The sequence below is a fragment of the Lissotriton vulgaris genome, chromosome 5 (assembly GCF_964263255.1).
Source record: "Lissotriton vulgaris chromosome 5, aLisVul1.2, whole genome shotgun sequence".
NCBI lineage: Eukaryota > Metazoa > Chordata > Amphibia > Caudata > Salamandridae > Lissotriton > Lissotriton vulgaris.
Window position 1 is genome coordinate 1,043,546,545 of NC_141693.1, and position 16,833 is coordinate 1,043,563,377.

Below are 16,833 nucleotides of genomic sequence, written 5' to 3' on the forward strand. Positions count from 1 at the left end.
TCCTCATTTTGTCAGCGGTGCCACAAAGATTATGGTTCTTTCACTTTTCCCTCCCTCAAACCAAAATGCTGTGCATACCTCTAGGAAAAAAGTTGGCTTGCTGCTGTTCTTTACTTTATTTTTCAATTGAATTTAAATATTTAAGCTCTTAACATAGGTCCTGACAAAAAAGTATGCTGGGTCAAGATCTAAAGTGGATTGACTTGATGTAATTTCATTTGTAATTTCAAGTAAAAAAGATAAATCTAATGTAACCACACCCACAGACCTTAATATTTGGTTGATTAAATTGGTGAAATTAGTGTTGCTTAAGATGTGTTCAATGCAGCAGGTAAATAAAAATAACATCAAGTCTGCAATGCCATATTTCTGGCCTATCAGGGTTTTGTGATCCATGGTTGTTATATTCATCCTTCCACAAATCTTTAATTACAAAAATAAGGTACATGTTAATTAAGATAGTCTTTCACGATCTGTACAATCTGTATAGTTTATATATAAATACATATGGATATATGTGTTGATTTTTCTGCTATAAGTTTGTGAAGCAATAAGTTTGAAAATAATATAGTACACACAGCCAGTGTAACTGGTAACTGTACTGGACAGTTCTTGACAAAAACCCACCCTAAGCGACCAGCAATTCCACTGTAGTTGAAGAACTGGATTCATACATTTGAACAAAACTGTGATGTCAACAGAAGTCGGTGTTTGAGGACTGGAGTTGTTTTTATTGAAATCAGATTGAATTTTGGTTCATGAATGTACACTGCATATCGATAAGTGGGGGAGGACTTCAGTGCAACATTTTAGTGCAGTACAACAATAAGTTATCATCATCATCTATAAACTACAATAACCTTCATAAATACAAAGACACCTTAAACTTTCTTGATGCACGTTTCTTAAAAACAAATATTTGAAATTCATGTTTTCCAATTCAACCAATTTCAGGTAATAGTATGCAATCCGTGATTTCTTTCAAATGTGTTTTTACAGATTGTGGAACGCATCATTACACAGTTGTTTTCTTCATTAAAAAATAACCATTCAAGTATTGGGCGATTGTTGCAAAATTGGAAGACAGGACTAAAAATGTGAACCAAACAAATCTGCAACTTATTTTCTATTCCTCTAAAATACAAAACAAGTAGTCAATTACTGGCTAGTTTCATCTGCTCTAAATTAGCATGAAACTAGGCCACTGGGTCTACTCCCAGTACATAATACTTAACTGTTCTGAGAGACGTGGTAGCTATAGCCCAATCTGTACTCAAAAAGCATAAACTTTTTTTTCTTTTTTTTTTTTTAGCAAAAAAGATGCAGTAAGCTCTACACTGTCTAGTTTGCTGTGCTTGCTCGCCATAAGTAAAATGCAAGGTTGTATGTTTCTTGAAACAGAGGTGGCATCACAAAAATATTGTTGAGTGCATGAGAGGATTTGTTTTTTACACCCAAAAGCAATTTATAACATGTTTCATGGCTATGAAATTTTCTTAAATGATTACTTCAAAAGCATGTTACCATGTCTGTTTACTGGGCAGACAAACTCTTATTTTGCCTTATTTGTCCAACCCATCTGATTGTCTATTAGTTGTTATAAATACTTTGAAGTGTTATATTTATAAATATTTGTACATTCATTTCCTAATGTAAGATCGTAGATGGAGTGCAATAAACTTCCTGAGTTTAGCTATAACATGTTCATGTTATACTGGAGTGTTGCCAATGTCTCTCATTGGGTTCTTTACAAAACATTCAGTTTTGAAGGAAACAGTACGGAGTGAGAAATGACAATAAAACTGTGATCTACATGTTTTGGACACCTTTCACAGAAATATTGCAAACATTTAGTTAGTGTCCTGCTCAAAGGCTAAAATTTGTACACATGCAACTATTTTCTGTACAATAATACGTACTGTTGTTCCCAAAGTTATACTTAAAGCTATCAAGTGCCATTCAGAACACTTTCCTAATACAGTAGAACTAATATGCGCTATATTAGATCATAAATGTGGTATATATTCTAACTTGATTGTTTTAACGGGTACATTGGCAAAAATATGTATAAATATTAAGACAATAATACTGAAAAGACAGCTAAGCAGAAAGAAAGTAATAAAAACAAATGTATGAAAGAAACCAGTACCCGAAAGGAGATGATGGTGAAGAACGAATTATGGTGCGCATACCTAATTAATGATAACGAAAAATGGTAAAGGCATGAAGAAAAGAAAGAAGGAAATATAGTTTAAAAAGAAGAGTAGTAAAGTAGTGTGGAGCGAGTAAGTAGAGCAATGAGTGAAAACATATTACCAGAAAAGAAAGAATGACAAAAACATTGGTAGATCAAGATGTTCTGTTCCTAGCATCTCACCTAATATCTAATGTGTATGCTAAGCAATTGGGGCCTACTAACATATCTATGTGAGACTTGTTTTATTCTGAAGCCATCTTAAATGTAGATAATCATATAATGCATAAACATGCTCAAATGAAATGTCTGACGAGAGGATCCGGTTCTTGTTGCATAGGTACAAAGAGAAACTCCAGTGAACCCAGAGAACTATGCGGTAATGCCTTGTGTGAGCTTGAAGATAAAACATAATGTTAGCCTCTTTAAGAAGAAAGTATTCTAAGGAGTGGGGAAACCTTTTGTAAGAGTTTTTGGACAAACTGATCTAATTCAAATTAATTTACATTATCCTTGAAACTGCTTCTGCATTAAGATATCTCTGCTCTCATGAGACAGATGTATGCTTCTTAAATATCCATCACAAACCTACAAGCCGCAACGAGCTGGCTTTGAAGATCTCGACATAAGTAGAGGCCCTATATTGACATAGTCAATTATAGGAACTTGATAGCGATTTAAGAATGGTCAAAGTTCATAGCTTGACCGCTCTTGAAGAGACACTGCTCCAATGCTTGTAGATTTATGAAGAAATACGTTTATAAACATGTATTTATTATTTTGAATGCCCTTTAACAGCATGAGAATAATAAATGTATAATATAGGAACACATTATTCTTTAGGATCTGTTTGTTCAAATGTCATGGATTTGAAATGGTGAGGTCATTTTGTTGTGTATTCAGAGAGCAAGTTTAATAGGGTTAAGGGGAAGTGGAGGCTTTCAAGCTCTGTAAATGTCTTTCAAAACTACTGCCATTAAATTGAAAATGAACTTTCAAATGTAGGACTATTAAATAATTTGTCTCGGCTTATATTGGGCAATGGTGTGCCAATTAAAGGTAGGCATGCTAATAGTTCTAATTATGTAGGTACTTGAAAAGTAGTAACTAGGCTAAAGTCACAATCTCATTTCTTGTGCAGGCAACTGACAAGCAATTCAGAGATATAGGGTCTGATTTTATTGTTTAGCAGACAGAGGACTGCGTCACAAACGCAACAGAGTGCTCTGTTTACCTGATTAATTTATGGACAAGTGATCCCTAAGCTTCCTCCAACAGAACAATCAATAGAGCAGGGGCAGTTGGAGAAATGGCATTACACCACCCATCTCTATTTAGGGTGGACCGTGATGTCCTTTTTTCTGTCCCTCAGCACCAGCCAAAACCTTGCACAGAGGGACAGAATAATAAATAATGACTCATAAGCCCTGGGAAAAAACTCCCAGCGTGTGAGGGATATTAGCTTTTTACTTTTCAGAATCAAAAACACTGGAAACGTTTTGTGAGCTAATGTTCCCCAAACTTTTTGCACCTTGAAAGGAACTGTGACTGCGTTTCCTTCAATGGTCAAAAATGACCTCTGGACCAGTTGTCATCACTAAATTTGGCCGATGGTAGTCCGTCAGAGTGGGGGATCTAATGAGCTCCCCATCCTGATAAAAGTGTTCTCTATCAGCCAAATCCTAAAGAAGGCTGCTGACCTTAATACATATCGTTGAACAATACTAGTCTACCAGTATTTATTTTCAAGTAGATTTTTGCAGTATTTGATTTAAATCTTAAATTATTTCTTTTAAGGGGAACATTATAATGTTAATGAATATTTTCCTCAATACGTTTTTACACCCTTCCTTTCTAAAACATTAGGGAATAGGTGAAATCCTTGCTTTTCTTCTAAGAACTTCACCTAAACAGAACTATATTCTATACTATGAACACAAATTCATAACATAAAGAAACACCGACTTCATGGCAGGAGCCAAAGAAAGCGCATCTAATTCACAGAACTGAGATACAAGAGAAATAAAGCAACAGGGTCCAGCAAAGTCAAGCTGGAATGGTTAAGAAAAATGGAGTGTAGACAGCACCAACTCACTGGCACAGTAAAATACATGTAACCAAAATCCTGAAAACGTTATGGCGGCTCAGAATAGACATATATACCACCAAAGAAGCATTCCCCAGACCCGGACTTAGCCATTTGCATCTTTAGAGGTAACAGGTGTTACGACATCACCCACTTTAATTCAGAGTCCTTTGTTAAAGTACACAATTTCAGTGCTAGGGCTTTTTTCTTGAATTAGGGCTTTGATCTCTGGCTCCAGTCGACTGACTCGCATAGAACTGTAAAGGATACAAAAATACAACAAAATATAAATTAACTCCTTTCAAAACGTGTCAAATTCTTTCATCCCAGAAAAGGCATCAAATGCAAGGGTAACAAAATCCAGTACTTCGAAGTGAAAGAAATATGCAGGGTTCATTTCCTAAGAAGATTTGGAGACCGTCTACCTTGACCCCTTCTTCATAAGAGTTAATAGTGCACCTCAGAGTAATGATATCAACAGGCACGTGTCTTGATTAATCAACAAGTAAGCATTTATTAAATGACAGAGAGATTTGATAATGTGTAGCTTCCTCAGATTTAAGTCAGATGTCTCTGGGAGAGTGGGAGGGATTAAGACAGAGCACTGGAGATGGGCAAAATTTGGAGAAAGGTCAGGATTCACTGTGGTCTGAGTCTGAGCAGGTCTTTATCGCATCATTGGTACATTTTAGGAACAAATGTTGCATTTTGCCTCACAATTAAAAATCATTGTTTTAAAAGCCTTTTTAATTGTAGGAGTTTGATGATAATGAAGTTTCAATGCAATACAAGGGAGGAACTATCTCACTACAAATGGAACCTGTGGCATACAATGTAACACAAACCCTGCAGTAGCTGCATCGACCCTCAGTTTGAACACACTCACATGGAGCATCGGACCTGTATGTTTGTCACAAAACTATCCAGCAATGTATTGGCCCATTGAGCTTTCTTACTCAGATTGCAGTCTTCGACTTGAAGGCCACAATCAGTTCTCTGCAGTAGATGCAAGTTTGCAGTATGATGACTGGGATTAGAAACTGTGACTTGAAGGCTACAAAATACTCTGCAGCCTGTATGTTAACCTACTGAACTTTTTCACAAAGACTGGAAACAGCAACCTGCAGATAAACATAGTACTCTGCAATAGGTACATTATTGTCTAGATAGCTCACTTAGGTTTTAAACCACAACATAAAAAGCATGGTAAGGTTACTTTTCTTTATGCATTCATTCCTTTTGTGTTTACTCGACTTCCCGACCGGGCTTCTCAAGATCTGGCTTTTTTTGTCTACTGTGTCTCCTTTTCAGTTCTTTTTATTATTGCTGATGTATTTCTCTTTTAACTATTTTCTATTCAGTATATAATTTTTCTCTTGCCTAGATGTTCCTCCATTCAGCAGGTAATATGTCCTTTGATGCAACACCCTTGGAACATTTTCTACTGTCTTATTTTCGTGTTGATTTGCCTCTTCTGTCTCACTTTTATATCTCTCTTTTCTAGTCTGCTTTGGCAATTTTAGTTTCTTCCAATCTCTTTACTTACATTTGTAAATGTCCCACTGTATTTGTTCTGTCCACTTTTGCCATAATTTCCTTTCCTTAATTCTCTTGTCAGACCCTTGTGTAAGACTGGATGACATTGTTGTCTATCTCACTTCCCTCCTCCGGATCTGATGGCTTTCCTCCCTATTCTTGATGTTGTCAAGTTAAGGAGTATTTCGGTCACAGAGTGCTTTGAATGACTGATGTATTCTTCCACTGCTGACATGAGACCTTGCATTTCAGTCTACGCGAGGGACTATTTTGTCTGTGTCTCTATTTTCCATCTACCCCCTACCCCTCTATCTTTAAGCTCCATCCCTTATTTGTAAAACGTCTTTCCTACTTCATCCCCTGCCATCTCCCTCTTGCCCACCCATTCACCTTTTAGTTTTCCAACACCCACTGTTTTATGGGTGGGCAGCCCAGTTAAATGAGTTTTTTTGACCAGTTAAACAGGGCAGCCCACACGTGTACATGTACAAGGATGCACAGCGGGCTTCTTTAAATGGCTTTATTTTATTTTTACAAATCTCATTCAAAGATAGATGCTATAGCTGTGCATGCATCCACATCAGCAATCATTAAACATGATTTGTACAAATAAACTGCATTTAAAAATGGCCACCTTGAATGCACCTACATCCACGGTGGGCATGCTTGAATGGGATTAACAGAACTAAAACAAAATGTTTTCATCTAGGCTACATCTAAAAACACTGGCAAAGACAAAGGCTTTCATGGCCGAGACTGAATGGCTTGGCAATACTTATTTCCTCCTGCCTAGTTGTTTGCATGGGTATAGGTGAAGTGACAAATGCAACAAAATGATATTCCAACAGGAGCTGGTTTTCAGCCCAAAAGATCTCTTTAGAGATTGTACAGGACTTCAGACAAACATGAAAGGCCAGTAGAAGGAAGATTTAAGGACGTTGGGTCGTCAATCCAGAAATTCCTTCTAGAAGCCTACCTAGTGGAGAAGATCCCCATGCTGTACACCTCAGAAGTGTATAAAACATAACACTAAAAAAAACATTGGCAAAGCTGACAAATTGTATCTTTGAAAAGGACTGGCTTAGCTTTGGCTTAGTAAATGCTTGTCGCAAATGATAGATCGCATCTGTAAAAAAATATCCAACAGATGTCTCAAGCATAATGAAGCATAAAAGTGCATCTGTCATGAGGCATAAATGGAATGTAAATGCCATTTGTAAAGCGCACAGCTACCTCCAACGGAGGTGTCCCGGCGCTGTCCGTATACCGCTTAGGAACTCTTCCTGGTTTTTCCCTGTGGAATGTCCACTCCTGGGCACCCCCAAGGTGAAGCCCGGCATCCCAGCGTGTTGGGGCCGTTGTGGAGATTAAGCAAGCTATTGCCCAGATTTTCAGAGTGGGACCCATGATTAGAATAGGCACCGAGGTGAGAATGATCAGGTCCGAGGAAATTGAGCCCAAGACCCGACGAGGCGGGAATTGAACCCTGGTCCCAGACCAGACCTCTGCATCAGGGTCTGCCGCTCTAACCATTTGATCCACACTTCTCCACTAAGGCATTAAGGACCGCACACATGCTTAAAAACGGGGTGACCACTTTCTTTATTTTAATGTACTGTTCCAAGATGTCCAAAAAGTGGTTACTGAAAGGAGTGGCACAGTAGCAAACTGAAGCTGCCAGGTCCTGAAATAAAAATACTGTACAGGAATGTCTTGGGGACAACAGAGGAGTGTGGGGGGTGGGCGGGGGGGGGGGCAACAGAACACTGCCTTTGAGCAGCTTTCACCAGAGAGGAGCAGATTTGCAATGCAGGAACCGGTGATGGGGGGATTAATGGAAAAAAAAGGCCAAGTTGGCCTGGGAAGGGTAGGGGGAAGTAACATGGTGAAAGCAGTGGAGGGTGAGTCGGGCATGTGAAGGTGAACCAGCACAAAGAGGAGAGGAGACAAAAGCAAGAAAAGACACGCACTCCTATGCATAATGTGGAGCCATGGAAGGATACAACACATCCAATCAAAAGGATGGCAAAGAAGTTATCATCCATGATATACACAAACACAGGAAGAGGAGCGAAAGACTTTGTAAAAGAACCAAATGAGATTCACAAGAAAGGCAAACAATGGAAGGAGTAGTTTCTGTCCTGTAACTCCAGTTCTGTAGTAGGGGTATCTCTGTTATAGTCATAATCTAGTGAATAGTGCGTGGACCCCGGCAAACAAAAATAATCTCTTAAATTGTCAAATCATGCAGAAACTGCAAAGACACTTAAGAGAGAATTTAAAGACAAATAATGCAGCCTATATCCACAGGCTACACTGTCCAGTACTTCAACTAGAAATTCCACCAAATAATACCACACACAACACAGCCTGCCCAGTTTCTACCATAGAGAAACTTGCCTCCACCAGTAAAAGACTCTGGAATGATAGAGAGGAAGGCATGGACAGACAAGCCCCATAGGTTGCCATTATGTGGCTTAAATAGGATACTGTGCCTTTAAGAGAATTTTCCAGAACTTTCTCCCAGTATCCCAGAATGCATAGCAGGTCCCTCTTACTTTCAGTTCTTTTTGAAGGCGTAGCCGCCAGACCTGTAGCCTTCCTTACATGAAGAATTATCTCCACCGGGGAGGAGGGCGGGCGCTTATGACTATAACAGAGATACCCCTACTACAGAACTGGAGTTACAGGACAGAAACTACTCCTTCTGTAGTAGGGGATCTCTGTGTATAGTCATAATCTAGTGAATAGAATGGCAAGCCCATCCCCACACTAAAGCGGCAGTGGAGAAAGAAATTATCACCACTATTGTGCGAACAAATTCCGCAGCGAAGCCTGTCCAACCCGAGCATCTGCCCTGGCATCAGTGTCCAGACAGTAATGCTTAGCAAAGGTATGAACCGACTTCCAAGTGGCTGCTTTGCAGATTTCAGCAATCGGCACGTTACGGAGCAAGGCTGTCGTGGCAGCTTTGCCCCTGGTGGAATGAGCCTTAGGCTTACCTCCTACGGTCTTATTAGCTTTTTGGTAACACAATTGTATGCAGGACACAATCCACCTAGAGATGGACTGCTTAGTCAAGTCAAGTCATAAAATTTGTATAGCGCACTACATACCCAGAGGGTTTCAAGGCGCTTAGGAAGGGGAGGAGGATTATTTGTCAAATATCCATGTTTTAAGCTGTTTTCTGAAAGCTAGGTGGTTCTGGGTGAGGCGAAGGTAGGCGGGGAGTGAGTTCCATGTTTTAGCAGCCAGGTATGAAAAGGATCTGCCTCCCATGGTGGTCTTGGTGATGCGAGGTACAGTGGCGAGGGCTTGGTTGGAAGAACGTAGTTGGCCGGAGGGGGTGTAGAAGGACAGTCGAGAGTTGAGGCAATCTGGTCCGATGTCGTAAAGTGATTTGTGTGCGTGGGTGAGCAGTCGGAAAGTGATCCTCTTATTGACGGGTAGCCAGTGGAGGTCTTTAAGGTGACCAGAGATGTGTTCGTTGCGTGGGATGTCTAATATGAGCCTGGCTGAGGCGTTTTGGATTCGTTGGAGTTTCTTCTGGAGTTTAGCGGTGGTACCTGCGTAGAGGGTGTTTCCGTAGTCCAGTCGGCTCGTGACCAGAGCGTGGGTGACTGTTTTCCTTGTTTCGGAGGGGATCCAGCGAAATGTTTTTCTGAGCATGCGAAGAATGTTGAAGCAGGAAGAGGATACGGCGTTGACTTGTTTGTTCATTGAGAGTGAGGAATCCAGGATGACGGCAAGGTTCCGTGCGTGGTCTGTCGGGATGGGTGCTTTTCCGAGGGCTTCCGGCCACCAGGAGTCGTCCCAAGCAGAGGGGGATGTGCCTAGGATGAGGACTTCTGTTTTGTCTGAGTTCAGTTTCAGACGGCTTTGTTTCATCCATTCGGCGACTTCTTTCATTCCTTCGTGCAGGCTAGTTTTGGCGGTGCTGGGGTCATTGGTGAGAGAGAGGATCAGTTGAGTGTCGTCCGCGTAAGAGATGATGTTGAGGTTGTGTTGGCGTGCGATGGCCGCGAGGGGGCTCATGTATACGTTGAAGAGGGTGGGACTGAGTGAGGATCCTTGAGGTACGCCGCAGATGACTTCAGAGGCCTCGGACTTGAATGGAGGAAGGCGGACTCTCTGGGTTCTTCCGGTGAGGAATGAGGTGATCCATTCAAGTGCTTTTCCTTGGATTCCGATGTTATTGAGGCGTTGTAGGAGGGTGCTGTGGCAGACTGTGTCGAAGGCTGCAGAGAGGTCGAGGAGGATGAGGGCGACTGTGTCTCCATTGTCCAGTAGAGTTCTAATGTCATCTGTTGCTGCGATGAGGGCGGTCTCAGTGCTGTGTTTTGCTCGGAAGCCAGATTGTGAGGGGTCGAGGGATTTGTTGGCTTCGAGGAAGGCGGCGAGCTGGTTGTTGATGGCTTTCTCGATGACTTTGGCCGGGAATGGAAGAAGCGAGATTGGGCGGTAATTTTTGAGTTCGGTGGGGTCCGCTGTTGGTTTTTTCAGAAGGGCGGTGAGTTCAGCGTGTTTCCAGTCTTCTGGGAAGGTAGCGGAGTTGAAGGAGCAGTTGATGACGTCTCGGAGGTGCGGTGCTATGACGGAGTCTGCTTTGTTGAAGATGTGGTGAGGGCATGGGTCTGTGGGGGATCCTGAGTGGATGGAGTTCATCAAGCGGATGGTGTCCTCAGTGGAGATTGGGTTCCAGTCGTTAAGGGTGTTCACGGGGGGGAGATGGACAGCAGAAGGTAGGGTGGGTTGGTTTCCGGGTTGGTTGTCAAAGCTGTTGTGGATGTCTGCAATCTTGTTGTGGAAAAAAGAGGCTAGGGAGTCGCATAGGGTTTGAGAGGGGGTGATGTCGTTGGAGTTGGCCGAGGGATTGGAAAATTCCTTGACGATGTTGAAAAGTTCCTTGCTGTTGTGAGCGTTGTTGTCGAGTCGATCCTTGAATGCTGCTTTCTTGGCTTTTCGGATTAGTCCTGTCCTGACTGATCCATAATTGATAAACAACTGGTCAGACCTACGAATATCTTTGGTTTTATCCAGATAAAATTTCAACACCCTCCTAACATCCAGGGAATGGAGAGACCTTTCCGCTGGAGATGAAGGATTCTGAAAAAACGTAGGCAAAGTTATGGTCTGGTTGACATGAAAATCAGAAATAACCTTGGGAAGAAATTTAGGGTGAGTACGTATAACAACCTTAGCAGCATGAAATACAGTATAAGGTTCTTGACAACACAACGCCTGAATTTCACTCACCCTGTGGGCCGATGTAATGGCCACGAGGAACGCCGCCTTCCAGGACAGGTGCTGGGACGAAGCCTTATGAATAGGTTCAAAAGGCTCCTTCATCAACCCGGACAGCACCACATTCAGTTCCCATGAAGGCGAAGGAAGCCTGACAGGAGGGAATACTTTCTTCAAGCCTTCCAGAAAATCTTCGATCACAGGGATCTGGAAGAAGGAAGTCTGTAAAGGGCCTTTCCTGTAGGCAGTCAATGCAGCGAGATGAACCATAATGGAATGAACATTAAGTCCAGACTGCGCCAAATGTAGAAGGTAAGGAAGGATGACATCTTCCTTGCACGTCGTCGGGTCATGGTTCTTAGACTGGCCCAAGATACAGAACCTCTTCCACTTGTAAGCATAGGAAGTCCGAGTGGAAGGTCTCTTAGACTCCTTCAGTATGTCCATGCAATCATGGGGCAGATTCAGATGGCCATATTGCACTATCTCAGGAGCCATGCCGCCAAACTCAAAGATGAGAGGTTGGGGTGTAACATCTGTCCCCCGAACTTCGTGAGAAGGTCCGGCCTGCACGGCAGCCGAATGTGAGGAAGGAGAGACCGGTGAAGCAGGTCCGTGAACCACCACTGTCTGGGCCATTCCGGGGCAATGAGTATCATCCGAGCCCTGGACCGGGCCAACTTGATGAGCACCGCCAGAATCAGGGGAATGGGTGGAAAAGCGTACAGAAAGCTGTTCGAGCAGTTGATCCATAACGCATTCCCCATTCCCCAGCGTCCCTTGCTGGTAGTACCTGGAGGCAAAGTCTCGGCATTTGCTATTTTCGGCGGTGGCGAACAGATCTACGTCTGGAGTTCCCCACCTTGCGAAGACTTCTCCTAGTGCTTCGTCGTTTATGACCCATTCGTGGTTTTCCTGAATCAGTCTGCTCAGTGCGTCCCCCTGAACATTCTGCACACCTGGCAGATGGGTAGCCGTTATCGTCAGTCCTCTGGCCAGAAGCCAGTGCCATATCGTCTGCGCCTCCTGCGACAGAGTGCGTGATCTCGAGCCCCCCTGCTTGTTGAGGTAATACATCGTGGTGGTATTGTCCGTCTGTACAAGCAGAGAGTTGGTCTGAAAGGACGGAAGAAAGGCCTTCAGTGCCAAGTGAACAGCTCTGAGTTCCAGGAAATTGATGTGATACGTGGCCTCCATCGAGGACCACGTTCCTTGAAACTGTAGGTTTCCGGAGTGCGCTCCCCACTCCTGGAGAGAAGCATCCGTCACGACAGTCTGTGTGGGAATGTCCTTGTGGAAGGGAACCCCTCTGAGGAGATTCTCCGCTGAACACCACCACTTCAGAGACTGAAGAGCATGCAGAGACAGTCGTATCTTGTCGTCCCAGGATCCTTTCCTCTGATCCCACTGGTCTTCCAAGCACTCCTGCAGCGGTCTCATGTGCAGCCATTCGTGTGGCGTCAGGAAGATACAAGAGGCCATCGATCCCAGTAGAGAAGACACCGTCCTCACTGTTGTAGATGGAGTGGTCATAAGAGCCTGAGCCTTCCGAAGGAGTGATAATCGTCGCTCTTCCGAAGGAGACACGCTTGCTGACAGCGTATTAATGGAGGCTCCCAAGTACTGTATGCATTGGACCGGAGTCGGGACAGACTTGGACATGTTGGTGTGCAACCCCAGCTTGTTCAAGAGAACGCACGTCTTCTGGAAGTGTGCTCGCGCTTCCGAGAAGGAGGACGCCTTGATCAACCAATTGTCCAGGTACGGGTAGACAAACACCTTGTTCTTCCGTAGGTGTGCTGCTACCACCACCATGCACTTTGAGAATGTTCTCAGCGCAGACTTTAGTCCGAATGGGAGTACTGTGTATTGATAATGATTGGCGCTGACTTGGAACCGCAGGAACTTCCTGTGTTTGTGTGCAATGGGCACATGGAAGTACGCATCCTGTAGGTCTATAGCACATAGCCAGTCTCCCTGTTGCAACTGAGGATAAATCTGATGCAACGACAGCATGCAAAACTTTTCCCTGCAAATCCATCTATTTGCCTGTCCCAAGTCCAGAATCGGCATGAACTCGTTCTTGTGCTTCTTGCGAACCAGGAAGAACCGGGAGTACAGACCTCTTCCTCTCTGAGACAGAGGTACGTCTACTATCGCCCTTTTCCTTAACAGGATATCTGCCTCCGCCTGAAGCTCACGCAGCTGAAACTGCGAGCTGACCGGTGGAATTGCTGGAGGCGGGCTGGTGAACCGAAGACTGTATCCATTGCAAACAATATTCAGCACCCACTTGTCCTGAGTAATTTTTCTCCACTCTGCCAGAAAAAATTGAATGCTTCCCCCTACCGGAGTGGGTAACAGATCCGGGGGAAGTAAGTGCTCAGGGTCTAGACCCGGCCGGGCCTTTGGTCGCTGGGGCCGACTGTTGGCCTCCTCTGCCCTTCGGGCGTTTCTGGAACGGCTTACGGAACTGTTGATGTTGCTGCGACTGTCCCGAAGGTTGGCCACGTCCTCTGCCCTGCCCACCGAACCGCCGTTGGAATGGGCGGTACGATTTCTTCGCTTCTTTGGGCTTCTCCAGGCCCACAGCCGTGAGCGTTTCGGCCTCCGCCTTCATGCGGGCCATTTCTTCATCCGCATGTTTCCCAAAAAGGGTCTTGCCAGAAAATGGAAGGTTGGCTACCCTTTGCTGTGCGTCCGGTTTTAATGACGTAAGGCGGAGCCAGGCGTGACGTCGCTGGTTAACCCCATGGCAAAAACCATGTGCCGCTAATAGGGATGAGTCTGCTGCAACACTGATAATCTGATTCGCTACCAGCATCCCTTCGTTTAGCACTTCCTGGAAGTCTTCCCGCTTCTCGCGAGGCAAGTGTTCCGCAAACTGCTGGAGGGAGTCCCAGAGGGCGCGGTCGTTGCGTCCCAACAAAGCCGTGGCACTCGCAGCCTTCAGGTCGCCGATGTTCCACATACTTTCCTTCCAGCTGAATCCATCCATCTAGACTCTTTATCCGGGGGAACCGTGGATGACGGGGTGGTGGCATGTTGTTTGCACAATCACAGAATCCGGAGGAGGTTCCGCCCTTAGAAAGGCCGGGTCCGAATTGGGAGCCCGGTATTTTTTCAGCAATCTCGATGGGGCCGCCTTAGTCACTGCAGGGGTGAGGAAAAGGTCCATGGCTGGTTCCTCCAGGCCCGGCACCAGAGGCAGCAGTGGACGAGACAGGTGTTTCTGGTGCAGTGTCTCGAAAATGACTGATGTCTTAGGCGTGGGCACCGTCAAAGATATGCCCAATTTGGCAGCGCCTCTCAAAAGGACATCATGGAACGCCACCAGGTCATCAATTGGCGACACCCTCGTGTCCGGTGATCCTGACAAGGTCGCAGAGTAGTCCCTGGTCCCAGAGGACCTCGTGCGAGAGCGAGATCTGTGCATCCTATGGCGGTGTCTCGACCGCGTGGACGACCTGTGGCGCGATCGCTCCTTCCTCCTAGAGCGAGAGCGAGATCTCCCGGCCCGTGGACGCTCCGTCGGTTTCCTTGGGGGCGTCTTCCTCGGTTCCTCCTGGTGCCTAGGTCTAGGGGTCCCCTTAGGAGGTGTAGGCAGATGAGGCAGCGACGTCGACCTCGGCGGAGGGACCGGGGGTATCACCGACCAAGGGGCAGGCCCATGCGGTGGTAGTGGTCGGCGTGGTGGAAGTGGAGGGTTGGTAGGAGGGTCCTCCTTAGGTACAGGGGGAGGGGGCGACTTAGGCCGAGTTGGTGTATACACCACTGAGTACACCGAGCCCGGTGACTCCTTCGACGAAGGGGACTAAGACCCAGCCCCTGCAGCAGGCGATCGCTTTCTCTTGCGTCCTCCACTAGATCCAGCCTGACTTCTGGCGCCAGAACTCCTCTTGCGCCGTTTAGGAGAGTTGGAGCGACTCCTAGACGCCGATCTCTTCCTTCTCGACGCCGAGCGCCGCTTTTCCGGCGTTGAACGTCGCCTCCGCGACTCTGGCGTCGAACGCCGCCTCCGCGACGTCGACCTCCTCTTCCTCGACGCCGATCGCCGCCTCCGCAACGTCGACCTCTTCTTTCTTGACGCCGAACGCCGCCTCCGCGAGGTCGACCGTTCCATTCTCGACGACGAGCGTCGACTCCTCCTTCTCAAAGGTCTTCGACGTCGAGGATCCCCTCGACGCCAACCGTCGTCTCGACGGCGACCGCCGATGCCGGTCGCTCCTTCTTCGGCGTCGATAGGTCGACGATGAAGATGCCGTCAACGGTGGTTTCGACGGCGGCCTATCCAGGCCCTTCGACGTCGAATCATCACGCCGTCTCGACCCGGAGCCCCGGGGAGATGGGGAACACACCGTCGTCATCCCTCGTTGCCGTCTCGACACGTCGTCGTCGAGACCGGGACCGTTTGCTGGTCTTCCTGCCTCTGGGGAGCCCCCCAGAGGCCTCAGCAAAGGCAGAGGGAACCTTCCCAGCCTGCCCAGACCCACCTGCAGTCGTCTCTCTTCAAGGCCTTGAAGCCTAATCTTCAGCCTGTCCCTCAGGGTCCTTGCTGAAAGTTGCTGGCAGATGCCACAGTCTTCAGGGACATGTGTGTCAGACGATGCAAACGTTGTGTGGATCACTCTTGGCCATCTTCCTTCCACATGCTGGGCATTTGTCGAAGAGACCAGGCATTTTAGAGCCCTAAAAAGCCTGAACAAACCCACAGGAGAGAAGAGGAGCACCAAGAAATATAAACTCAAACACTTTTATCCACAAAAGGGACAAAAATCCAATAAACCCTTGAAAAAAGGGAGAGCTCAATGCCAGGGTCCTGTTAGCAGGAGCCGGAAAAAAGAACTGAAAGTAAGAGGGACCTGCTATGCATTCTGGGATACTGGGAGAAAGTTCTGGAAAGTTCTCTTAAAGGCACAGTATCCTATTTAAGCCACATAATGGCAGCCTATGGGGCTTATCTGCCCATGCCTTCCTCTCTTTCATTCCAGAGTCTTTTACTGGTGGAGGCAAGTTTCTCTATGGTAGAAACTGGGCAGGCTGTGTTGTGTGTGGTATTATTTGGTGGAATTTCTAGTTGAAGTACTGGACAGTGTAGCTTGTGGATGTAGGCTGCATTATTTGTCTTTAAATTCTCTCTTAAGTGTCTTTGCAGTTTCTGCATGATTTGACAACTTAAGAGATTATTTTTGATTGCCGGGGTCCACGCACATGGGCGGGACTACTCACTAGATTATGACTATACACAGAGATCCCCTACTACAGAAAGCAATGTGCTACATTAAGTCCACTCTAAGTATTGGAATGTAAACAATAGTCCTTGATAACAAAAAACTAAAAGCAGTCTATAGGCAAGAGCTAGAAATTATATCCAGATAATGAACTATGATTCAACTTACCCATTTCAAGCTGTTCTGCACATTCAGAACAAGTCTCCATAGCAAGTGCATCTGGATTGTACTGAGCAAGTGAGTCGAAGAAGCTTAAAGAGTCACGCCGAGTACCATTTGGGAGGTGTTGTAGCCCTATGGGTCCCACACAACTGAATCACTGCATCTTCTACTCATGACCCTCAACCCTATAACCTCACACCCCAACCCAGTCTGGTCTCTTGTTGATTGATCAGCACGGAAATCTCGATGGCAGGGTAAGTACAAAGATTAACAAGCACTGACAAAGTCAATAGATTTGGATCTGGTATACTATCTACACCCACACACACGCACACATACACACAGAGCAAGACACTTACTTGTGTCTATTCTAACCAAGA

The 16,833-nt window shown here is 45.4% G+C and overlaps 1 protein-coding gene across 2 annotated transcripts in view; it reads right to left on the minus strand.

Annotated features, from left to right (window-relative positions):
* Positions 1-710: 710 nt before the first annotated feature.
* The window catches only part of SFXN3 (sideroflexin 3), a 183,354-nt gene continuing 167,231 nt past the window's right edge, over positions 711-16,833 (minus strand). For both annotated transcript variants that reach the window (XM_086922673.1, XM_086922675.1), the window contains exon 12: positions 711-4,537. In XM_086922673.1, coding sequence (XP_086778799.1) covers positions 4,441-4,537 — 97 coding nt within the window. In that variant the 3' untranslated portion in view covers positions 711-4,440. The remainder of the gene's footprint in view (positions 4,538-16,833) is intronic.